We start from the raw sequence: 26,141 nt of genomic DNA, 5'->3' as shown, positions 1-26,141 counted from the left end.
ACTCAGCCAGTCGAGCAATTTGAGAGGCTGCTGTCACGCACCCTGAGCATAGAAGCGACCAGCCGTGCGCCTTCCTTATGCGCGCGGACAGCAGGCACGGGTTCAGCACCGCACTGAGCTGGACAGGATGCTGACGGATAGATGGAAACAGACCAGACATAGAGACAGAGGGTCCACCCGTACAGCAAGTGCGTAAAGGGGAGAAGTATTTGCCGGTACTCTAGGGCTGCATCCCTGTCTTTAGAGGGGACAGCATGGGCAGAACTGTTATCCTAAAAATGCTAGTCACAAAAATTCGATCCTAAACAAGGGGGAATTCGCGGAAAAGTGCCAACGAAGGATTTGACTGGCTTGTCGGTGATTTGTTTTATAGCCTAGCACTTTGATAAGTTGCTCGGGAGAATGGAAAAGCCCATCCAGCCTCAGCTGCAGTCGAGCATATCCAAGAGCGCAGAAGGTCCCTCAGAGGATCTCTCCAAACTTACGGATGAGGAGCTTCTGAAATGGAGCAAGGAGGAGCTGGTTCGCCGGCTGCGCAAAGCCGAAACCGAGAAGATGAGCGTTATAGTGGACCACAGCAATCTCATCCGAGAGGTGAACCGCAGGCTGCAGCAGCACCTCAACGAGATACGAGGACTGAAGGTAAGGCAAGCCTGGGTTCAGGTTACAGTGTGTAGGCGAATTGGAATGGCGATCGCATTAACTCTTCCATATCATTTTGGTACTACTAAAAAAGGTCCGTGTATTGTAATTAATTATTCATATGTTTTTTTTTTTTTTTTAATAAAATAATTATTTTTTAAAAAAGAGTCACGTGGCCTTTACAGGTCCAATTTTACACATTTCCACGTGGCCTTTTAGCATGTTTAGCATGTTGTGCAGCTTTAAATAGTTTTTTTTTTCCTCTAAGATTTAGCTCCTCGCACATGCGTTCTGTGTCTGTGATGGGCATAAATGTTCCCCAGGGTAAAATGCCTCTTAAATGTAATTTTCTCATAGAACATTAGGGTACATGCCAACATAACCATATATATATAGTGATGCCAGCATTGTACTTCAGCATTGTACTTCACAAACTTGCTCTGCTAAGACATCAGTGTTGAGTCATAGATTTTTATTGTTCCAGGATGTGAATCAGAAGCTTCAAGAAGACAACCAGGAGCTGCGGGACCTTTGCTGCTTTCTGGATGACGACCGGCAAAAAGGAAAGAAGGTGTCGAGGGAGTGGCAGCGTTTGGGCCGCTACAGCGCAGGGATCATGCGTAAGGAGGTGACTCTGTACCTGCAGAAGCTGAAAGAGCTGGAGCAGAGGCAGGAGGAAGTAGTGAGGGAGAACCTTGAACTGAGAGAGCTGTGCCTTATGCTGGATGAGGAGAAGGGCTCTGGAGGCACTGGCAGGTCAGCAGGTACCGGGGGACCAGCCGGATGCAGGAATTCAATCGATAGCCAGAGCAGCCTGTCTCACGCCAGCGGTCCTGGGCCTGGCCTACTAAGGGATGTAGGTGACGGGAGCAGTACCTCCAGCGCGGGCAGCACCGACAGCCCTGACCATCTCACACATAAGCAGCAGCTGTTGGGTGGCCCGGTTGGAGGCAGTCCTGACCACCTACATAAGCCAGGCTCAGGGGAGGAGGCACCGGGTCCTGAGCATGCAAGCCGCAGACATAGCACCAGCCAGGAGTACACAGCACACACCTATCCCCAAGTGTGCCGGTCTCGCTGTGGGTCCTTCTCCAGTCCAGATCATAAGGGCCTACGGGGTCTCAGTCCAGAGAAACTTGGCAAGAGCCTGTCGAGAGGCAGTCCAGAGCAGTTCTCAAAACACTTGCTGGTGTCCTCTCAGCCACCTGGCAGCCCAGACCTTTTCCAGAAGCACAGGGCTAGCATGGGTAGTATGTGTGGGAGTCCAGAGCCCAAACAGATTCTATCAGGGACACCGGAGCACCTACAGAAGGGACGTGTCATATCTGGGAGCCCAGAGTTGTCGAGGCATCAACACAGCAAGTTTGGCAGCACTGGCCGAGAGGTGGCACAGAAGCGGCCGGGCGTAGAGGAGATGTCCCCTCATCACCGGAGCATCTATAGCGGTATGAATGGTGGGTCCGACTGGAGCCTGCTGTAGCACCCACAGAGAGATATGGAGTCCCATTTGAATGCACATGCAGAAGGGATGGTCATCCTTCATTCTGGAGCCAGCAAAGCCCCAATTCCCAGCCAGGCACTAAACCATCCCATTCAGCCAGCCATGATCTGCATTTAGTCTAGTTTTACTTTTTTCTCAGTTCAGGAAAGGCAATGGCCAGATAGAGCAGGGGCTTTAGTGTCTGGCTAGAGCAGAACATCTCATCTCTGGTAAAGGTCGGTGGTGTCCAGTCTTGGTCCTCTTGGGCCATGATTTTAACAGGCTTTAACTGCCTCCTATCAATCAGCCTCTGTACCTGTGCCTCCGAAGCCATTTTTTTATGCTCTGGAACCCAGCTGAGGGAACACTGTAATCAATCAATCAATCAATCAAAGACCAAAATGCTCAGAGGCCCAACAAAAGCCAGAAGACAGTGCTGCCCAGCAGGACCAGGAGTGGACACCATTGTATTTGCCATATGCACGCAGGTGAGTAGAGTGGCAAAGTGGATGAGTCAGCAGCACTTGAGAAGGAGCAGTGTTGAGAAAAGGCCCATTCTTCTTATCTACCCTTTTCTTATGTTGCCATAAGTATATATATATATATATATATATATATATATAAACTTTGCTTTTCTATATTAATATTCAGCTTTAATTCTACTTTCTTGCATCCAAATTGAAATTGCAATTCTGCATCCTGTTTGCCATCGCAATTCAAATTCAGAATTTGAATTGGGATTTTAAATGCATTCTCATTTAAATTCTGAATGGTACCCACCTTAGTGCTTAAGCTGAATGCTGCAACCCACAAATGCTCTTGTAATACACACACAAACATATACATACAGTGTATGTACATGTTACTTACCCAAAATGCAGTTTCAGCTCCGAACGTAAGTCTCATGTACCCAGCAGACGGCTCATAAACACCTCAGCAGAGGTAAAAACATTCTTGCACACGTTCATGCTCGCACACACACACTCACAAGCACATACACTCACACACGCACACACAGATCTCAGCTGGCTGTTGTCACTCTTTTTCATTTTTGTAGAATCAACTTGGTGATGTTGCTCGTAGTTTCTGTGGGATTTATTTTCGAGTTTTGAAAATTCAAAATTTGTATGCAGTATACGAACTGTGAAGTCTGTTTTACACACAAAAAAGGCACACATTCACACACACATTCAAAACAGAACTTTTATCAGTTAATGCAGTCCTTGAGAATCAAACCCATGGCTTTGGCTGTTAGCGTCATGCCTTCCTGTTTGAGCTACCTTATACCATCTAAGGTATCGCATCCTATCAGAGTTACACTTTACTACATTACTTGGATACAAAGAAAAACACTGTGTGAATCCTCATGGTGTGAATCATAAATTTAACACGGATGTGCTTTAAATAGATAGTTAATAGCTTTGTGAGCAGATGCTGACATATCACAAAAGCTGCAGTGTACATTATTGGAGGACAAACCATGTGAATGTGTGCAGAACAAAAGGGAGGAATATCAGAGTCTCCTCCTGATGTGTAGCATTCTCTCCAACTATATTCTGCTAATGATTTCTTGGAGGAGAAAAGTGCTGAGCTGTGCAGCTTGCCAAGGCCATGGGACACTACCTGAAGCTGTTTGCTGTTTACCTTGTGCTGCATTTAATAGGAAAATAACAGCTGCTAATTAACACCTGAGTTCACTGACCTAAATGGATGCTCTGAGGATCTCAAACTAAAAACGGCACTGCATGAAGGATGGTTCTAAATGTGACATTTTGATTTATAGATTGTACAATAGCTTGGCAATAGAATTATTGAAGTATCCTGCCTGGCAGATGGATGGTTGATTTAGAAGCTACATTTACCTTATTTCCTGTGGTTTGTTTCCGCTCTGAGTGCACAAAGGCCTTATATACAAGCTTGGTACCAGACAGCCTGTACTGAAATCCATCCTGCTGCTGATTGACACCACCAGCTAACAGAGAGAGAATAAGCTATTGTATGCTCTCTTTTTCTCTTTCCCTCCTTTCAATTATTCGCTGTTCTTGTGTTCTTTCATTATCTCAAAATTCTCTTTTCCTAATAATGCAGATCCAATTAATTTTTTCCACTGATGCTCTGGGTTGGTGCATATCCTCACTTTTTCTTACTGCTCCAGATCTTTCAAAACATTTCAGTAGAGACTCACAATCCCCATTGTGTCTAATTAGTCATAAATACACATTTAAAAATTATTTGGTTGAGTAAAAAAACACTTTTCATGGAACTTGTTCTTTACCAAAACCACATGCTCACATTCTGAGCAGGGAATTACAGTTTATCCCTGTTGACCGTGGCTAGCCAGCCTGGATTATCCCTTAAGAAGGTTTTGACGGTCAGATTTCTCTTTTTCTCCTCCCTTGCTGGGGTGTGTCCTGCAGTCAACAGTAACTCTGATGTTTTTGGCTTTGACTGAACCAGCCTATCTATACATGAAATGAGGTGGTCTATATCTATACATTCAGAGAGGTTCTGGTGTAGGCCACTTGTTGGCACCATCATATTCTGTGAATTACAGAAAAAATCTAATTCAAAAGTGGTGCAGTTCAAACACAGAGCTACATAAAACACTGCCATTCTGTTTACAGATTTCTGAAAACTCTTTATATGCAAAGTCTGGTTTGTCACTCTGTCAAGAGTTGGGATAAAAGCAGAAATGAAACAATGTTATTTCCCTTAGTGCATTTTCTAATGATCTTTTGATTACTAGGGATAATGAACTTATAATATCAGTAATATAACAGCTGCAAGCAGTCTGATTTAAGAGAATTAAAATTTTAAATTTTTAAAGAGAAACTTTAAATGTTCTGTGAAGGAAAACGTCAAGCAAAGTATTCAGGTTTTAACACTTACATGTAAAGGCAGTGCAGCAGCAGCATCTTGACAAATAATAAAATCTCATAAGAACCATAATTGCCTTTTTATAAACTTACTTGCATTACATTTTAAAACGGCCCAACCTGGTGATCTCTCCAACAGAGGACATTGCATTTGACCTTGACTGACCTCTCGCTAAATATAGCTCTACAACCTGTAGTTATCCTGTAAATCTGCTTCATTTGGGGTCTCCGCCTAAGTGTTCCTCAGGGCCCGATGTTGAGAAATCATACTGTCCATCAATCAGACCGTCCGTTGATGCTATGTGTAAATAATGAATAATGCTGTAGCTCAGCTGCATTTGCATTGGTAATGTGACACAGAACAAGCACTGCTGGCTGTTCACGCTTCACGCTTTGTGGGCTTTCGTCGTAGTTCCAGGCTGATGTGGTGGTACAAGGCTTGAGCTCTTTGCAGTAATTTAATTTGCAATCTGAGGAATACATTTCTAATTGCTCGCCTTGACATTTAAGTTGAATTTAATTTCTTTTCCTTTCATTTCTCAAGAGATAAAGGCCCTGGCGATCGCGGCTGGCATCAGACGGCTGTTTTTTGCTCTCTTGCTGGGGAGCCAGGGGTTGTGTAACAGTTAGGAAACAGTTCTCAGAAGCCTGGTACTAAATTAAATCTACTCAGCTCTTTGTGACCTGGCCAATGACTGATCTTGAATGCTCAGCCATAATTAATGACTGTCTGCTTTTTTTATGGTTTAATGAACAATTCTAATCCCGCTAAGCTGTGTCCTAAACAGACAGCAATTTAGCCGCCCTGTGATCGCCGTGTGCGGTTGCTAATTCCATAATCTATTCGTTGTCATGCAGACTGTCATGCAGTAATTCCTACGTACTGCGCACTGTGTAGGAAATGAAGCTGATGAGACGAGTTCTTGGGGTAAATAGGTGAACACGCTCGTAGAAGTGGAGAGCTACAATGTTTATCGATCCCTCATTAGTGCACGAGTGAGCAATTGATTCAGGCTTTCTGCTACTGCAACGGGGAGGAGAAACACTGAATTTAAGATATGCGGATTACATTGTGGAAAAATTTTTAGTTTGAGATAAATGCAGCATTGACCGACACATCATTTTAGTAGTAGTAAAGTAGTAAAAAAGTAGTAAAAAACTTTCAGTAACTCCGAATAAAAGGGTGAACAAGTGCAAGGTTTAAAAACTATATCTATAAGTAAGTCACTGAAATATCTGAATTTATCACTGCATGTGAATAAAAACTAGACTCTATATTACTATAGCCATCCACTTGATAGTCATTGTTTAGAATCAGGACACATATAGACATACTTCCATGTCAAGTCAACATCAAATATGTCCCTTTAAAATGAGCAAAATATTGTACCGTACCAGACAAAAATGTTAAAAACTGATATTTTGATCATGATAGGGACTTTATTTGTTCAGGATAAGGACAAAATTGACAAAAAGTCAATCAAAGTTAATGTGTTAAGATAAAAATTTATTAGTATCCTTGGTCTTTTTGAGGGTGTAATTAGTGCCCCAATATTACCCACATCTAGAATTTTTAAACCTTTTTTCCAAATTAAGTGGTACATTTTTAAAATATTTTCACCCCGAGGAGAACCATTTGGACTTTAGGGGAACACGTTGTATGTGTAAGTTTTTATTTTGGCCTGGAAATAATGAATACTACAAGGAGGCTAAAAATATGGAAATATTAGAATCTGCAAGAAATATTTTACAGACCTTATTTGTAGGGTACCAACAACAAATAAGCAAGCTATGATCAAAATCGTGTCAAAATCATCCTGATCTGATATGACATGGTCTGAGCCATATATTCATGGTATCATACATCATCCAAAGTTCACCCAAAAATGAAAATTCTGTCATTAATTACTCACCCTCATGGTGTTCCAAACCCGTAAGTCCTTTGTTCATCTTCTGAACACAAATAAAGATATTTTTGATGAAATCCATGCGCTTTTTGTCCTTTGATAGACTGCAATGTTACTACCACTTTCAAGGCCCAAAAAGGTAGTAAAGACATCGTTAAAATAGTCCATGTGACTACAGTGGTTCAACCTTAATGTTATAAGGTGATGAAAATACTTTTTGTGCGCAAAAAGCAAAGGCTGGCTCAATATTGGCTGACGCTGTACATGTGAGCACCACAACGAATGCGTGTAATGCTGACGCAGGAGCCGGCCAATAAGGAGCCGGCGTTCTGACGTGGAACCCGGAAGTGCTGCACTGTGTTTACTATGTGAACAGCATAGTAGACTGACAAGAAAGAGAAGAAATTGTTAAATAAAGTCACAATAAATATAGTCACATGGACACATGGTCACATGGACTATTTTAACGAAGTCTTTACTACCTTTCTGGGCCTTGAAAGTGGTAATAACATTGCAGTCCATTAAAGGTTAGAAAGCTCTCAGATTTCATCAAAAATATCTTAACTTGTGTTCTGAAGATGAATGAAGATCTTACAGGTGTGGAACGACATGAGGGTGAGTAATTAACGACAGAATTTTCTTTTTTGGGTGAACTAACCCTTTAACACTAACAATGCTGAGTTCATGAGGGTTCAAAATGTATAAACTGACAAAATGTATACCTTGAATACAGAGTAACTCGCTTTGTATTAAAGTCTGCCAAATGCATAAATGAAACTGAAATGAGTGCTGAACTACTTTTTGTAAACCGCAGTGCACAGAGCAATGCTGCATTTGTTACCTTTAAAATACCTCCTCAGTTTCTAATAGTTTGGTACAGTATTTGCTGCTAGATTAATCATTTTGACATTATTCCTTTTTTTTTCTTCTTCAGTAGAGTATTGTTCACTTCCACAATGTCCTTTAGACAGGCTGCTAAAGCAACTTTTTTTTTTTTTGTCAATTTCCCCGAGATTGATCTTACTTATGCATTAATCTTGAGATCTGAAAGAAAAATGTAAACCAGTATTTTATGTAAACTCAAACTTACTGCTTACATCTGTTGTGCTATCCTAACAGAGGCCTCTGTAACAAAACAAAACAAAAAAAACAAACAAAAAACTGTATAAGACAGTCAGTGCCTTTGTTCAGGACACTTTGTCAGCTTCAATTCTTGGCTACTGCTGCCCATATCTTACAATAATAGTTTAATTAATCTCTGTGAAAATGATATACATTATTCATCTCAAATTATAGTCCTTGATCTCTCTCATTCTCTGGAATATGTTCAAGTTTGCCAACAAAAGCCTTGTGTTCCTAAAGGATCCCAGTGCCTTCTCTACCAATACTAGCCTCTGTGCTGCCCGGTAACATGGAGGATTATGTAAGATATTAGGAATTCGTGCTGAGAGGTCCACAGTCAGCCCTCTCTCTAACTAGAACCCCTGTTTATCTTCCTGCTGGCTCAAGGCGTAAGGTAGAAACCATTGATTGCTACCTCAGAAAGAGGGAACACAAGGGCTTGCAGTGGTCAGGGTCCCTGCAGAGCTTTTACCCAATTTACAGATCTCTTTCATGGGCTCATAGCCTGAAGGGTCACATTTAACCTACCATCATGTGTTCTAAAGAAGTAGAAGAAAAATACATGCAGACAGGGAGAGGTTTGCTTTCATTGGAAATGCTGTGAAAATGGGATGCTATTCTAGGAGAAATCAATGTCCAGTTAATGGGAAGGTGTTCACACACGTCTTTATGATAGTCTGTTGACCTTTGGCAGTGACATAAGAGTGTAGAAGTGTGGTTGTGTGTGGGTGTCAATTAGTGGTTCAAGTCACTGCAAGTGTAGGTATGTACAGTATGTTTTAAGAGATCACCCAAAAATATAATTCTGAAAATAAATGGAATGCAAAACAACAATGGACCCCACATTTAATATATTTACCCCATATTTACCCCATATTTTAATGCATTTAAGTAGTTCAAAAGTTTGGGTCAGTAAAAGGTTGTTTTTTTTTTTTTTTTGAAAGAAATTAATATGATGTTCTTTCCTGAAAAAAATGCATCACAGTTTCCGAAATTATATTAAGCTGCACAACTGTTTTAAACATTGATGATAATGAGCACCAAATCAGTATATTAGAGTGATTTCTGGAGGATCATGTGACACCGAAGACTGGAGTAATGGATACTGAAAATAGAGATAGGAATATCTCTAGAAATATAAATTTAAAATTGTAATAATATTTTACAATATTACTGTTTTTACTGCATTTTGATCAAATAAATGCAGCCTTGGTGAGCATAAGAATTTTCAAAAGCTTTCAAAAACGTAAAAAAAAAAAAAAAAAAAAAAATCTTATCGACCCCAAACTTTTCAACGGTAGTGTATATGCATTTTTATATTTTTCCATGCATTCCTTGGGAACTGAATCCATGACTTTGCTGTTGCTATTTCCATGCTCTGCTGAAAAAAAGAAATGCTCAGGAAGGGAAGGAAATAAGAGGAGGATATAAAATAAACATCAGTAGTAATGTATTAGCAAGCTGGGGCAGACTATACTGTCAACTCGAAACTGCATTATATATGATGACCTGCTAATGGATAAAACCCTTTCAGTTTTTAGTGTTAGCATGAATAGGCTACTATAGGTACAAGACAATGATGTCTAAAATACCTGGAGAAAGCTATTTGTTAGCATTCCCATTTATCTCAATGGCCAGCTACATGCTGAATATCCACTTTGTGTGTCACTGTATTAGCTCCGTTCCACTCTACTCTCATTAAATCTCATGGCCGTGTCACAGTGTCGGCATCTCCTCACACTGATGCTCAGGAAGGGCGACAATAGCGCGGTCAGGCAAGAGCGTTCAGTGCTTCACAAATCTCCACCTTCTCTCTGCCACACACTCAAAGCTAATCGAAGCACAGCAACACATTGTAAATTCTGGTGATCAATTTTAATGTCACACATATCTCCTGCAGCACTAGGTCTTTCCTCAGACCGGGGCTCCGGCCTTAAGCCCAGGTAAGCCTGTGCATTAATGCGGCGCTGATAGCAACTATCCAGGACTGTGACATGAAATATAGCAGACATGGCAAAATGTAGGCCCTTCCAAGAAATGGTACTGGTAAAACATCTACTCTAATATGAAATATCAGAATATAGACATCTAGAAAAAGATGCTTTTTTGGGTCCAAAATGTTTAACTAATCTGGAACCAGGCTAATTAGTTTAACCATTCTGGTTGATAAACTTCAGTTGAGCTAATTCAGCACCAAACTGACCAGCATAAACCTGCCTGGAGTAATAATATAAACTTTTTAGCAGGCATGCTAACATTAGCGTTTGTAGCAGCTAAGTGTGTTGGTAAAACTGTGAACTCCTAATATTTAAGAAATACTGTAGACAGTATTTTTATTTATTTATTTTTTTATTTTTTTAAAAAGTCAACCACTGTTGATTTAGGAAATATATGGACTTTATCACAGATATCTAACATGAGTTTTAATATGCATGTTTATGCTTATTGCTGACTGGAGGTTTTGTGTACTGTGGTATGGGCAGGAATAGACTGCTGTGCTATACAAGTGAAAAGTGAGAGATGGATTGAGACAGAGAATCAGGGAGAGAGGTGAAACTCTTTTTCATGGTGAAAGCGCTGCACTTTTGCTCTTGGCTCGTACAGCTGGGTCACATTTCTAAGCATAGGCAGAAAAAGACTGTAGGACGCTCATGTATCAGCTTCAGAAAGCTTTCAATGGTGAAAGAACACCAACTTTAACCTCTTGAAGCTATTACACCTTTTTTTCCTTTGAGTTGATCATGTTAATGCAGGACATGTTCAACTTGACTTTCAACAACTGAATCACAGAATAGATTAACACAACGACAAGAACAACTTTGACATACAAGGCCAAAAATGATAGTTCATCCAAAAATGAAAACTGTCTTTATGTACTTTCCCCTCATATCATTCCAAACATGAATGACTTTCTTTCCACTGTGGAACACAAAAGACATTTTAAAAAAATGTCTCAGTGATTTTTTTTGTTGTTGTTGTAAATACAATGAAAGTCAATAGGGTCCAAAAATGTTTCTGAGTAAATGATGACAATTTCACAGCAATGAGGTTAATATGTGGTTTCAGTGTAATAAAAGACTATACTAAAGGTCTTTCAGCCTTATTTAAGGTCTCTGTACTCAATGTGACGCAAGGGAGCAGTTCATTTCAGCTTGTGAGTCATATTACGCAACCATCCTGCGTTATGTGTGCAAAAAAGTTATAATACTGTATTCTTTTTTTTCCTTCTCCTCCTAGCACACTGCAGTTTGGCAAGGCCACACATTGTTTCCAATCTTTAGAAAACCCACTTAGATAAAAAATAAATCACTGTGATTCAACTACTTTTTTGAGTGGACAGCTATTTACACAAGTGCACACACATGTAAATAGCAGAAGCAATGGAAGCTGGAAGAGACTGGCTTTCACAGAAACACATAGCTCAGAGGCACAGACCCTTGCTTTCCATCTCTCCATCCACACACAGACAATAAAAAGAGCCTTTAGACAAAATGAAATTGGGCAACAGAGCCAGGTAATTGGTAAGGCCATTAAAATTAATGAAATTTATATGCAGATGAGAAGTAATACTCAGGGAGGAACCTCAAACCATGCAGTGCTCTCTGTGGGAGGAGGGCAGTGTGCAGGCAGCTAACTGTGGGTATTTATGGACTCCCTTCAGCATAAACAGTGTGCTATTGCGCTCTTTATAAATCATCTGAATGCATGACCTGACATTCATTTTGAAATTCATAATGTGCTGACGGAGTTTGGAAAATACAGCCACACTAAATGACCCCTTTTTCAATTTATGCTCATAAATATTTCATCATATCAGGGAATTACAATCTTCAGAACCAGAGGAAGAGATGGATGGATGGAGATATACATACAAAACAGCCCTGTGTTAGAAGGATTGAAGGGTTATTTGGGCTCTATTTCAAAACCTTGTGAGGTGGCTATAGTGGAATCCCAGAATGCACTCAATATGGCTGACGAGTCAAGAGAAATTCAGTATAAATAAACAAATATTTCATTCAGTACTGAGAAACGTGGATTCAAATAGTTTAGTGTAAACGAGAATAGATTATTTTACCCAATATTGCTATGTATTATTATGCTTTTTAGAGTATTGCGTCGTTATCTTAGCAACAAGCTAATGTCAGTGTTGCTGCTGGTGCTTTTCAAATCAATCAGGTTTATTGATGGTTAAGAGGCAGTATGTGACAAACTGAGCTTAATTCTTGACTGTTGATGAATTATGTTCTTATTACAGGTTTAGGGCTGCACGATTAATAAAAAAAAAAAAAAAAAAAAAGATTACGATCTCGATTCATACATAAATCTATCTTTCTAAATGACGGCGATTCTTGCATGTATTTCCCTTCAGATCACGCTGCATTCACATGTTCACTTATTTCCTTTACAACAATCCAAGATGCTATATCAGTCAATTTTATTGGTCACACTCACACAGTGTAAAACAAAACACATCAGCCCAGAGATTAGAGAATGATTCAGACATAAATCTCGATCACTTCTCTCCTCTCTCTTCCTCATTTACGGCGTTCCGCTGTCACTCACGTGACGGGTAATAAGGAGGCAGACCTAAACAGATTAGTCAGTTTACTTGTTGGATTTCAAGCAGCAATTTTAATCAAATTCATGAATAGTACACCATTTTAACATTATAAAAAACGCATACTGACTTACTGAAACATTTTTGTCATATAATTCACTTTCCAGGCTGTTCACAATGATTTGACAGTTTAAATGTTCTTGTTTCCTTTTATTTTAAATATCTGAGATGAATTGTCCATTGTTGCTTTCAGTACGGCTATAAAAGGCACACAAAATGATATTCAAACTCACATTAGACGCTTTTAACATTAAATAAAGCACATAAACAGTACCTGAGAGATTATCATTGTCATACTTTGTGTTGTTGTTCCAGCCGCGACGTCGCAGAAAAATAGAAACCGTTTCTAAAATAGAATCATCGCGTGTCGCCGTCACGGCCAGTTAGGAAAAAAACTCTGATTAACATGTAAAAGATACCTTTTATCGCGTGTTGCGGCATCGCATCGCGTCTGGTCTAACACTTAGGACAAGGTGTTAGTGCTTTGGCACCGGTGACACCACCAACTCTAAAACCACCTCAAACATCACCACAAAATACAGTACTAGTTAGCCATTAAGGACAAGGGAGCCACACCTAAAAATACCAGCTGCCACCTTAAAGCCAGTTGGAGTGTCCAAAAAGCACAGGTGCTATTTATTAATTATTTTTTATTTATTGTTGTTAACATTCTATTGTTTATGTTCAACAGCTTACAGATTTTAAGTTCTTCACTTTAAGGGGGTCTAAAATAAGGAAAAGAGGCTATTTTTTGTTACTTTTAAGTCCAGCACTTTATTATAAATGAATGTCCTGTGTAGACAGAACTTTTTTTTTTTTTTTTTGTGCAATAAATGTTTTAGTTGAAAAAAAAAGAGAGAATTGTGTGAGAGAATCGTGATCTCAATTCCCATGGAGAAAAATCGTGATTCACATTTTAGCAAGAATCGTGCAGCCCTATACAGGTGTGTAGTACGCAATGTACACGCACAGTTGTAAAATAATAAGAATAATTTCAGGATCGAGGAGGGCCCCTCACACGCCAGGCTCCCTATGCACTCTGGTACCCTTTCCCCCCCACTTACAACGCCCCTGTGTAGTGTAAATACATTCCCATACATACTACATTGATCACCATATTGGTATTGTCCTTTGACCTGTGATGAACTAATAACTACAGTAATATTAAAGAAGTGCAATTTAACCACAATGAATTCAACTTTTCAAATCTGATGGCTCTTAACTCCCTGTCCGTGCTGAAAAACCTTCTTAAATCAAGCTGGTTTCCTGGTCTTACTGTAGATGGTCTTTAAGCCTAGCCACGCTGAAACATGTGCAAACCCCCTCTTAAATCAGTTAACAGACAAGCCTGACCAGGCTGGGAGTCCAGCAAACCATATTTGAACACTCTCAGTACGTGTAGTAGGTCATCCAGGTATTGTTTTCTTACTGTATCATGACTACTAAGAATTTGGACATCCTGCTCATTTCACATGCAAAATTACATGAGTTGGAAAATGGTTAATTTCCCTGAGGCAAGAGACTCAGCCTGTTTGTGGTTATTTATAGGGTTGACAGGATTGTATGTAGAAGCTTTTCAGAGAGTCATCACGAACATGATGTCATCCGTACTGCCCCATCCAGCAGCACACGTCAATCACACAACCTTGAGATCTTTAAGTTAGACACCCAATAGACACCCATGGTGACAACACAAGCTTCTTCCCACTCTTCTCCCTTCCTTTCTAATTCTCGGCATAATCCATACGCACAAGAAAAATATTTTACAAAGACAAATGAAAATTCTGTCATCATTTACTCACTCTCATGTTGTTTCAGACCCACTTTGTTTTTTTATGGAATACAAATATTTAATGAAACTGAAATGAATAATGACTGGAGCATTCAAAACATGAAAAAACACCATAAATATATCAAGTTTTAAGTCTGACTTTTTCAGTGAATTGCTTGATGCAGTTCACCAAATGGCCTGAGTGAACATTTTTGACTGATGAGTAAATAATGACAGAATGTTTGGAGAACAATCAATTTTACCAATTTATCCGTCTTTGCTCAACAGATCAGATTAGCTAATACACTTTCAACATTCTCCCCAGAAAACCCCAGACAAGCTATTTTAAAATGACTTCCACTTGATTTCAGACTGCCTCAAAATAACCATAAAAGCCATTGTGAAAATGAAGCACTTCAAAATGTACGGAGAAAGATGTCATTTTGTGTTTTTAGACTGTGCAGATGGTCTTGAGGGACGAAAAGCCTCAGGTTTTTGGTTACCTGAGGTGTCATTTTTTAAAGTACAGTATGTGCTTAAGCTCTATTGGGGACACACACTGTATTTATGGAAAATCTGAATTGCTGCTGTGTTTTGTGATGAACACTGGTGCTTCAGGGAAATTGCTTCTAGAAGCTGGGTCAGTAGAGCAGCCCACCCTCCACCAGTGTGTGAGCGTGTATATGTCAGAAAATGTGTTGTATTTCACCATTTAAACTGTTTGCCATTTGTAGGGCGATTTTAGGCCTTAAAAGGGGTTTTGAACACCTATGAGAGAAAAAAAGGTTCTCCTCAGGGAAGACGCTTTCTTATTAGGAGAATGTGTTCCTGTGGTGTGCAGAGAGAGACTGTCTTCACTCTGAATAGTGATTATTAGGGAAAGTACATTGCATAAACTATTTGAGCTCCTCGTTTTTTTTTTTTCTTGTTTTTTTTTTTTTTCAAATTGTAATTTAATCTCTTAACTGACCTGATTTCCTTGATGGCTTCCCATTGTTTCATACTCCATGATGGCACAAACACTGTGCGGAGGGCATCACAATATTAAAAAACAGTCACGCAGATGCGCTTATAAAAAATAGTCCTCTTTTGCCTGTAGGAAATCGGTGAGGGAAATCGGTGAGGTCAGCGAAGGCCGGATTTCAGATTTATTTGCAAAGAAGCTCATTAAGTGTTGACCTTGTCCAGTAGGGAGTATAGGATGACCGGACGATCCCGGCAGAGGTGGGAAGTTGTTGCTCATTGTCATTCATTCCTCGTAAGGGCAGCAGGGAGCACAGTGCGTTTAAGATAGCGATCAGGTTTTTCTCCCAGAACATCCTGTTAAGTAGGCCAACAGGCTATTCCTCCTCCTCTCATTAGCTTTTCGCTTTGAAGTCAATCCACTCCTATTATGTTTTGTTTAAGAGCGTTTAACGCATTAATATTTATGTGCTCCTCAAACCTGATTCTGAACTCCTGTTTCCATTGCATCTGATATAAAAATGACCCTTGTTCACAAAGTATTACCTACTATGGTTTTGCAAATGTTTTTAAACTGAGGACACTTTTTATAAGCTCAAACTGTACCAAAATGGTCTATAGAAACGTAATAACAATTAGAATACAAATGGAATATTGTAACACTTAAATCTGTTAACTGGTAGCCATAAAAGAATAATATTCTCTGCAACTCACATTAAATTATTGCCATATCAAACATCTTGAAAAAGAAACATCAGATCACTTAAATGCAGATTACAAACATTCACCATATGCTGGAGCTTAATACACGGATATAGCTGGAGTAACAAGCTTTGTAATGCACGTATTGATGCGTCAATAATCTGAATCTCCACTTCAAACATGTAAAAATACTAGGAATAACTGAATCATGAGGGTTTTATCAGTTTTGTCACCCTTCATCCATGAAATTTAGCTCTGGGCCTCTTGAATTCAAGTGACGGCCCTCACTATATTGATAAATGTATCCTGAAAGTTACTTTGGGCTAGTTTTTGGATTATAGTTTCTCTGCTTGATAATGGTACTGCACATAATATGCAGAGTACTGAGTGTGTGTGTTGATAAATTCAGATAGTCATATTGTCTGAACTGTCTCCTTGGAATTGCTGTATGGTCTCTACCAAAAAAGTAGCTTTCATGTTTGGTAATGAATGATGACTGCAGCGTTCTCTTGTGTGTGTGTGTGTGTGTGTGTGTGTGTGTGTGTGTGTGTGTGAATTCTTTGAACCACAGAATAGCGTGTCTGCTCTGAGGACATCAAAGACAGTCGCATCTCTTTTCGCTTCCGTTTTATCATCTCTCCATTCAACCACTAACAAACAGGCCAAAGGTCCAGTGGACTGATGCGAAACATATTGTTCCTGTATGCTTATTGTCTAACAAGGCTACTTTATCCTTTCTGACACTCTCCGCTCTGCCTCCATTCACTGATCTGAAAGGTTTAGGCTTTTCTTTGGCAGCAGAAAGCATAAGCCTTGAGTCCAAACATTATGACTCTGGAGCGATAATAAAACTATATGGTATGCCACTAGACAATCACATCTTAAAATTGAAGCCTCTAGCTGTCAACAAATGTGAAAAAATATATACAAGTCGGCCTAAAATAGGAGCAAACTATATGTCCCATACTTCTTTCTAAGAGACTAGAAGATATTGATTTGTGTTTGCTACGCTGCTTCTCACAGGAATATTCATTCTGTTCTCATTTTAAACTGAAAGGCCAGACAGCAGTGTGAACTAGCGCAGATGATAAGAGAGTTAGAGAGATGGCTGATGGGATTGCTTAATGAGAGGCCCAGCAGCTGACCTTGTGAAGGGCAGCAGGGAAGCCTTGCACTGACTGATTACAGCAGAGATGAGGAGAAAAACAAAAGAGGAAAGAAAGAAAGAAATAGAGAAAGAAACAAGTCAATGTAATTGGTTGGTTAAGATGATAATACACATCACTGAATCAGCCTGAATTTAACATGCAAGTACTCTAGACACACACAAGTGTAACTGGGCACATATACAGCCAGATAAACATGAATACTATCAGTGTCCTGTCTGCATCTCCTGCTGAAGCACACCTGCTGCCCACATGTTAATGAAGATTTTACCGCAGTGCTGCTCAGACATTTCCAATACATTCCCAAACAACACTGCACTGCTCATTACTGCTCTTGCAAGGAGCCATTGTATTGAAATTCCTCTTATTCCTCTGTATTCTCCTTTATCTTCGCTACAATTTTCTGCAACTAATTCAGCACAGACCACTTAACCAAATACAAACTTGGTTTTGTAGATCAGGGGTCTTGTTCAAAGGGGGTCTGCCAAGTATAAAAAGATACAATTAAAGGGTTAGTTCACCCATAAAATGAAAATTCTGTCATTAATTCATGTCGTTTCACACCCGTAAGACCTTCGTTCATCTTCGGAACACAAATTAAGATATTTTTGATAAAATCCGATGGCTCAGTGAGGCCTCCATTCCCAGCAAGTTAATTTAGACTTTCAAACGCCCAGAAAGGTACTAAAGATATATTTAAAACAGTTCATGTGACTACAGTGGTTCAATCATATTGTTATGAAGTGACGAGAATACTTGTTGTGCGCCAAAAAACAAAATAACGACTTTATTCAACAATATCTAGTGATGGGCGATTTCAAAACACTGCTTCATGAAGCTTCGAAGCTTTACGAATCTTTTGTTTCGAATCAGCAGTTCGGAGCGTGTATCAAACGATCTCAAACTGCCAAAGTCACGTGATTTCAGTAAACGAGGCTTTGTTACCTCATAAGAGTTTTGAAATTTAAATGGTTCACGTGAATTTGCCAGTGCTCCGAACCACTGATTCGAAACAAAAGATTCGTAAAGCTTCAAAGCTTCATGAAGCAGTATTTTGAAATCGCCCTTCAATAGATATTGTTGAATAAAGTCGTTATTTTGTTTTTTTTGGCGCACAAAAAGTATTCTTGTCGCTTCATAACATTAAGGTTGAACCACTGTAGTCACATGAACTGTTTTAAATATATGTTTAGTACCTTTCTGGGCATTTGAAAGTGTAAATTAACTTGCTGTCAAGGCAGGCCTCACTGAGCCATCGGATTTTATCAAAAATATCTTAATTTGTGTTCCGAAGATGAACGAAGGTCTTACAGGTGTAAAACGTCATGAGGGTGAGTAATTAATGACAGTATTTTCATTTTTGGGTGAACGAACCCTTTAATTTAAACCAAAGATAAAGTTAAGAAGCCATAAGTTCAGCAAAATATTTCCTGGACCCTCCAGAAATAGGGTCCTTGGCCTGACAAAGGTTGAAAACTCACTTTCTGTTCTGTCTATTTATCTTAACTTTATACTTTACTATATAACTAAAATTACCTCTTGAGAAAGTCTGCCTTTAAAAATATAACTGACAGCGTTATCATTGTAATTTGCATGCTTAATTGCCATTAGTAATTTTTTTTTGCATATGTTTGCTTACTGAATTCTGAATCAACCCGATTTTGTGATTTGCGTCACACGTGTTGCTTCTCATTTAGCTGACAGAAAACAACACATCATAATGGTTTAGTTTAAAGCTGCTCTGATATGTCATTTAATTTATGCAGATCCAAAGCCAACCTAAGCTAATGCTAACCTAAAATCATAATTTTTTGCTGTCTGAAAAGCACTAGTATTTCCTTCAGGAAGTGCAAATATATTTTATATGCAAGCACCAACAAATTTTAGTTTATGTTTACATCTTAATGCCTTAATTGAAGAACAAGGTCACAAACAAGCTAAAAAAGGCAGTTCTGTCAATAAAACAAACTCATTGCTGCCTGAGGAAAAATTTTTACTCCAAACACATTGAACTGAAGTGTGTGCTTACGTGTTTTATGGACTTTTTCTTTTCTTGAGACCTTTCACAGCTTCAAGCCACTGTGCTTATTATAGACATAATGTTTTACATTCACAAATAACACTATAAAACATCTCTACTTATTACCAGTATTTGTGTGTCTATCTCAGGGTAGGGTGGGTTTATGTGTGTGTGAGTGTACAATTTATTGCAGTCATTTGAAGCTGCAGAGGGCAGAGACAGTTTGAACTAAGGGGTGTTTTTTTTTTTTTTTTTTTTATAGATATTGACAAATGCAACATGCACAGAAGCGGGTCAGAGGTTTAAGCACCTTCATTCATCTCCTGTGCCGCTGTTCTGCTCCCTTCCCCACCATTATAATGTTATTACTTCACGCTGATGGAGCTCCGCAAACTATTAGGCTTTAAATAGATCAGGTATTTTCATCAAATGGGAGTTTATGACCAGCAGTACTCGGCTTAGGCATAGTTTGGGCACATAACAGCATCTTTCTGCAGTTTGTTCCCAAATGCATACTTATTATAGTCAATGTTCCAGAAACTGATCACACTGAAAATAACTGTTTTCTTCCATATTTTCACACTAAGTCTATAACATTTCTTTGAACTGAAACTGTATTTTTGAGGCAATGGTAGCTCCTTGATTTGATTATACTTATTGATTCTCATTGCAGGCTTGGAAATGATTTGATGTTTATGGTTATGGCTACCCAGCAAAGCAATATGAAATACACTGTTTTAAAGCGGGTATACATAACTGGCCTGGAGAAACATGTTATTTTTCAAAAGAACATTAAAACGAACATGAAACTCTGCTTTCATTTTAAATCCCCCCGTAGCGGTCATGTAACCCTTTTATTCAGTGTTAAATGTGATATTATAGCATTTGGTTAGTTTCAAAAGGCAAAAAACGCTCAAGGACATGTATTTAACGACAAATTCAGCAGGGAAAACCAGTAACATTATTGACATTTCTTTTCATAACCTTAAAAACTACTACAAATCTACCCACAATCTTTTGGGAGGGATAGATAGATGATTGATAGATAGATAGATAGATAGATAGATAGATAAATAAATAGCTAGACAGACAGATTGTGAAGTCTGTATGTGAATATGGAGTTCGCACGGTACCTTAAATCTTTAAGTGTGTGTGTGTGTGTGTGTGTGTGTGTGTGTGTGTGTGAATGAGCACATGAGGGACAGAGATAGTCCTTCCACTACAGAGTTGCTGCAGAAGTGACACTTGACTTAGACAGAAGGTACTTTTCATCAGCAGACACTCAGGGTCACACCTCCTGCTGGTGCAATCACACTGTACGTAACACGGATTAGAGCAGGCTTTTCTCTCTCACGCAATTTCTCTTCTCTCCCCCTATCTTTTTATCCTCTCTTTTTCATGTGCATGTCTGCTTGTACAGTAAATAGTAGCAGTGATGTTAACAAGACAAAAACATGCATGCTATCAAGCCAATCATTTTAGATTCTTATTTATTTCTGAAAAATGCTATCAAACACTTCCACAACCACATATATTAATCTGGCTATATGTATATATTTATGCATCCAGCTAATGCTTTTATCCAAAGTGACTTCAAGCTAAGAGTGGATCGATACCAAACTTTGGCTTTGGTAAGATACTAGCCTCAGCATCAATACTATCGATATCTTAGGCAATAAATAAACAGCCTCGTTCAACTGATAAAAGGAAACTAGGGCCAACAAAGCATTCAATAATTCAGTGTCAATAATGATAGTAATTCATGAATAACCTCATTTTATAGTTAAAACATTCAGTTCCTTTTTAAAGAAGGGAAACAAAATAAAGTAACCAGCAACCAGTGTTGTTATTGTTAACTAAAGCTAGTAAAAATGGTTTTCGTTTATTGAAACAAAGCTCAAATAAAATAAAATATGAATACTATATGAAAAGCATCAAAATATTAATAAATACTATATAAATAACACTAAAATTAGAATATATGTGTATATACGTAAAGACAATGATTGCTTTCTCTGAAAGAAAAAGTGCTCACACACTTTATTTCTCAAAATGCATAAAAACAGGAAAATACAAAAATTAAACTTGATGCAAATCTGCAATAAGAACTTTCGGTTACACTTTATTTTAAGGTGTCCTTGTTACAGTGTAACCATACATTTAAATACAGAGTAACAATAATTAACAACATGCGCTTACTGTAGGGTTAGGGTTTGGTTTAGGTTTTGGTTAGTTCCATGTAATTATGAATAATTTACTGTTATTACTAAAGTAAATACATGTAAACTGTAACAAGCACACTGTAAAATAAACTGTTACCAAACATTCCACACATTTTGTCTAAAACAAAGCTTTAAAACATTCCAGTTTGACTTAGTTTTGGTCTGATTCATTAACGTTAAGAACATTTGTGTGCTTTAAGACTCACTTGCCACATTGAAGCATTGTATTTTCCCTTTTACAATAAATGTCTTGGTGCTGCCCATTTAACCAAACAGAACAAAGATATAACAGAAAATTATAGGTTGTCTCATGACATTTACACCAAAAAGGCAGTGTAAAACAGTCCTTTTCGGTTAATTAGCTGGTCTATAAACAAGTGAATAATTACCATTATCTCTGAGTCATTGAGTCAGCCTACTACTGAGGAACTCAGTGTAGCCTGGAAAATGTTATATTTGTATATCGTTATTAAAAGAGCTGTTATCTTGCTAATAGCACATTTTAAAAATCAATATTAAATTAACCATCTAAAATGTATTCTTTTTCTCTGCAGCTCTGATATCGGCTGGCTGTTGCAGCAGCACCTGTAGAAGTGTCAAGCTTTGGGATAGGTAAGGCTCACATCTGTACTGTACAGTATGTGTGTTACTAATGTTCAAAAGAGGATTAGCATGGCACATGCTGAAGATTCACATGGTTATATTTGTGTGTGTTTACACTTAGGTTTGTGTAGTATCACTACTGTTCAAATGTGTAAGGTCAAATTATGTCTTCAAATTGACAAATTAATACTTTTATATAAAGCAAGATTGCATTAAATTGGTCAAAAGTGACAACTAAGACATACAATATGACAAAAGATTCCTATTTCAGATAAATGGTGTTCTGTCATGACAACTCTCGGAGTGTTTAACATGGTAATGGGTATGACAATGTTGATATGTTTAGTCTTGGCGGAATAGATTTGCTTCGCTGCTGCTGCAGGGCAAGTACGCGACTTGCTACTGCCAATACATATACAGCGCACTGCTGTGAGCAAGTAAGACATGCTGCTGCTGTAAAATTTAGCGTACATGAATTCCCCATAACAGATCTATACAGGTGGAGCTGAGGAAAGTGGAGGGTTTCTGAAGCGCGCTGCACTGCTGAGGCGATGCTACCAAAGTATTTTGAAGGTTGAGCACGCAAGCTCATTGGCTACTGGTACAGCAGGAACCAATCAGCTGTGCCCTATAGATAATGATGTGATTACGAGCAGGTTGAGTTAAAGGACCCATTAGCCTGCACCATCTAGAGTTTCATGACAGAACTTTGTATTTCATTTCTATTAATCAAAGAATCTTGGAAAAAAAAAAACAAAAAAAATGTTTCCACAAAAATTGTAAGCAGCAGCTAAACACTGATGAAGAAATGTTTCTTGAGCACCAAATCAGCATATCAGAATGATTTATGAAGGATCATGTGACACTGAAGACTGGAGTTATGGCTGCAGAAAAATCAGCTTTGCCATCACAGGAAAATGTAATAATTTGATTTTAAAGCAGTTATTTTAAATTTTAATAATATTCCACAATTTTACTTTTTTTACTGTATTTTTTATCTAATAAATGCCTTAATGAGCGTGAGAGACTTATTTCAAAAACATTAAAAACATTTGAATGGTAGTGTATATTACTTCTGTGTGGTTTTATGTTAGTATGAATCAGTTTTACTGGCTGTGTTCTGGAAGATCTGTGGGGTAACTGACCCTTGATCCTTCTCAGATGCTCCATCTAACAGAAACTAGCAGAGAAGTTAATATTTAATGATGCAGTTGATTTAATGGCAGAATAATTCAACCTTTGCTGAGTGCACACACACATAAAACACACACACACACACACACGCACACACACACACACAAAAAAAAAAAAATGATAAAAAAAACTTGAATGCATACTAAAACATTACATGTTGCCCTGTTTTGAATGCTTGAATCTTCATGTTCAATACAAATATGTGAACACCTATTCCATCCTAATCAACTGCTCATTTCACCCCATAGTTTTGATGCCTCCTGACCATTGCCTCAACTGGATCTGGATCCAGCGGTGGGAACCGGGCCATGAAAGAGGATCCCTGTTGCTTTCATTTAACTTGCACTGACAGAAATGGAAGGCGAGGATGAAAAAGTGTGATTGAAGAACAATAGCTTTTTTGGAGCAGCCAGTGTCTCTCGTCCCCCTCCCTCACCACGCTGGTTCCTGCTGGTCTCCCAATACAACTTGCAGCCCTGCACAACCGAGGTCTGGAGGAGGGATTCCTTAGGATACAAACAGCTGGAAATAACACGATTGCCAAAAGGATTTCTCAAATGGGAGATATAATCATCTCTCTTTTGCCAACAAAATAGACCTACCTCCTTTGAACGAAAGCAGACGAAACAAAAAAGTTTGAAATGGGACTGAGAGGCTATGACCCAAATTGTTTACAGTCACCACAGAACACACAATCAATCCTCACTGAAAAAAATCTTAATCATTATTTTGTATTGTTTTCCAGTAAAGAATCTAAACATCCTTTAAATGTACTCAAGAAGCAAAACTGCATTAGATTGTTAAATATTTATTTTTTAAATTACTTTAATTTTTCTTACTCCTTTTAGAATTTAGTTTTAAGCATAAACCTTACTAAATGTTAGATTTATGCTTAAAACTTCATAAAATATACAATATAAAAAGATTAAACAATACAAAATTATTATTATACACAAAATTAACACAAAATTAAATTATACACAAAATTAGCCTAAATTGCACCAGATATTATACCACCTGATTTTAGGGATTATTAAAAAACTTAATTCAAGATATTCTGCTCATTTAAGGATGTCTAGATATTTTTACTAAAGAGCAATTAGATAAAAATAGTGATTAAAATTATATTTTGCAGTGTGCCAAAATTTTTTGGTAGCACTTTATTTTACAGTCCTGTTTCGCATGAACATACTATGTACTTATTGTAGTAATGACACTAACTAGGTACTAACCCTGAACCTACCCCTTAACCTTAACTTAACCCATGTAGTTACCTTACACGACTCAGTACTTTTGTAGGTAAGTACACTGTAAGTTCATTAAAAGTGCACATACTGTAAAATAAAGTGCAACCAATTTTGCACACACAGGCAATGCCTTTAAGAACAAGGGCATTTCTTAAGCTGTGTTAAGTTAAAGAGCAATACTGAATGTCAGTGGCTCGTAAGTTTCAAGTTTTAGCCGATAATGACATCACTGCCTGGCTTTCATTAAGACCTGTGTGATGACCGTTTATTTATTATGTTGACTATGGCCATGTGTAAAGTATGGTAGTTAAACACATAACTATCTATAGTCGCTAAAGTCAAAAGTCAAAGCGGGAGCCCCTCTTGACTCTCAAGATCCCATTACTGATCTTTTCGTAGATGCAGTGTTGTGTGATGTGAAAGAAGCACATAGAAAGCTGCTGCTGCACCCGAGACTTGTGTAGCCAGACGCTTTAGGCTTCCATTGTGTCGAGTCCTCTCGCGTCTGGTGTTTCTGCCCTCACTGCTGCCGAAATCAAGCGGCCCATTCACATATCCTGACCATCAATGCTTTTGCCAAACCCATTTTATGGTTCACCAATGAAATGGGATTTCTTTTCTCCGTCTGTCTGTTGATTCAAAAGGAAGGGCGGCCCTTGGTCTCTGTTAGAGCCCTGAATTGCTTGGTTTCAGTAGAAAAAGCATTCTCTGTTTTTGGACCATAACTGCGAGGTGAAAATCAGAGACTTGTCATCCCACTGGACTATATAAACCATCATGCCTCTCTTCTTACCAGGTATTTCACTGAACCTCAAACCACACATACACACACACACACACACACACATTTGTTCCCTGTATTGTTGCGTTTCATTTGAGAGGACTTCATAGTTTCTATTTGTTTCCTCACTGAACGTAACACACGTCGCAAACCATCCATCCTCCTGTATACCGTCAGTATTAAAAACAGCAAAAGCTACTTGATAAGCTCATTAACCTGTGACTTTTTTATTTTTGTTGACAGATTATGAAACAGAACAAATATTAATATATAAAACGTTTATGTTTTTAAAAAGTAAAGAGTAGTTTAAGGCTTAGTTTTTTATATAATAACTATAATTATTATTTTTGACGTACTGGTATTATTGAATCTATAAATATTATACTAAGAGATGTATGTAAAAGACAATAAAGTCATCTTTATGTAAAAAATCGAGTACCGATATTGTTTTTCTGGTACTTGCCAATACATTTATTAATTTCTTTTCTTTTTTGGTGATGTGGCAGTTTTCTAAGTACAACACAGTGAGACTAATGAATGTAGGACAGCTTCTTTATTATTACTCCAATAAAAAAAGTAATAATTTTTATGTGCTTGACACAAACTTAAAGCACAAATTTCACAATGTCTAATAACCTTCAAAGGGCATAATTAACAAAGTCATAATAATAATAATAATAATAATAATAATAAATCAAGTATTTTTTTAACCTGTTTTTTAAAAAGTGCTAAACTAATATTACAGAACATATAACATAATTTAAATGTAAACACAACCTAGGGTGACCAGATTGCTCATGGTGGAATACAGGACAAGTGGGCAATAT

General features: G+C 38.2%; 1 protein-coding gene across 3 annotated transcripts; it reads left to right on the top strand.

The window, feature by feature from the left end:
* Positions 1-7: 7 nt before the first annotated feature.
* ccdc85a (coiled-coil domain containing 85A) lies at positions 8-25,745 on the top strand. 3 transcript variants are annotated; one of them, XR_007933345.1, is made up of 4 exons: positions 8-642; positions 1,127-2,610; positions 22,044-22,101; positions 23,535-25,745. XR_007933345.1 is itself a non-coding variant. In XM_051918003.1 (4 exons), exons 1-4 carry the CDS (start codon positions 403-405, stop codon positions 23,548-23,550), a joined length of 1,275 nt encoding a protein of 424 aa, XP_051773963.1. In that variant the 5' UTR covers positions 8-402; the 3' UTR covers positions 23,551-25,745. The 3 variants fall into 3 exon arrangements, 2 of the variants coding, with proteins under 2 accessions (XP_051773963.1, XP_051773962.1); XM_051918003.1 differs by having other exon boundaries at positions 1,127-2,087; XM_051918002.1 differs by having other exon boundaries at positions 1,127-2,096.
* The last annotated feature ends 396 nt before the right edge of the window (positions 25,746-26,141 follow it).

This window comes from Ctenopharyngodon idella, chromosome 13 (assembly GCF_019924925.1).
Source record: "Ctenopharyngodon idella isolate HZGC_01 chromosome 13, HZGC01, whole genome shotgun sequence".
In the NCBI taxonomy this organism is placed as follows: Eukaryota; Metazoa; Chordata; class Actinopteri; order Cypriniformes; family Xenocyprididae; genus Ctenopharyngodon; species Ctenopharyngodon idella.
Note: the sequence above shows the minus strand (reverse complement) of the source record. Positions and strands in the feature narration are given on the sequence as shown.

Excerpts from the sequence above, each read along its gene's own strand:
- ccdc85a (XM_051918002.1), top strand. The coding sequence starts at position 403 with ATGGAAAAGCCCATCCAGCCTCAGCTGCAGTCGAGCATATCCAAGAGC. Across the intron at positions 643-1,126 it reads ACGAGATACGAGGACTGAAG|GATGTGAATCAGAAGCTTCA; the intron begins GTAAGGCAAGCC and ends TTATTGTTCCAG. Across the intron at positions 2,097-22,043 it reads CATCTATAGCGGTATGAATG|CTCTGATATCGGCTGGCTGT; the intron begins GTGGGTCCGACT and ends TTTTCTCTGCAG.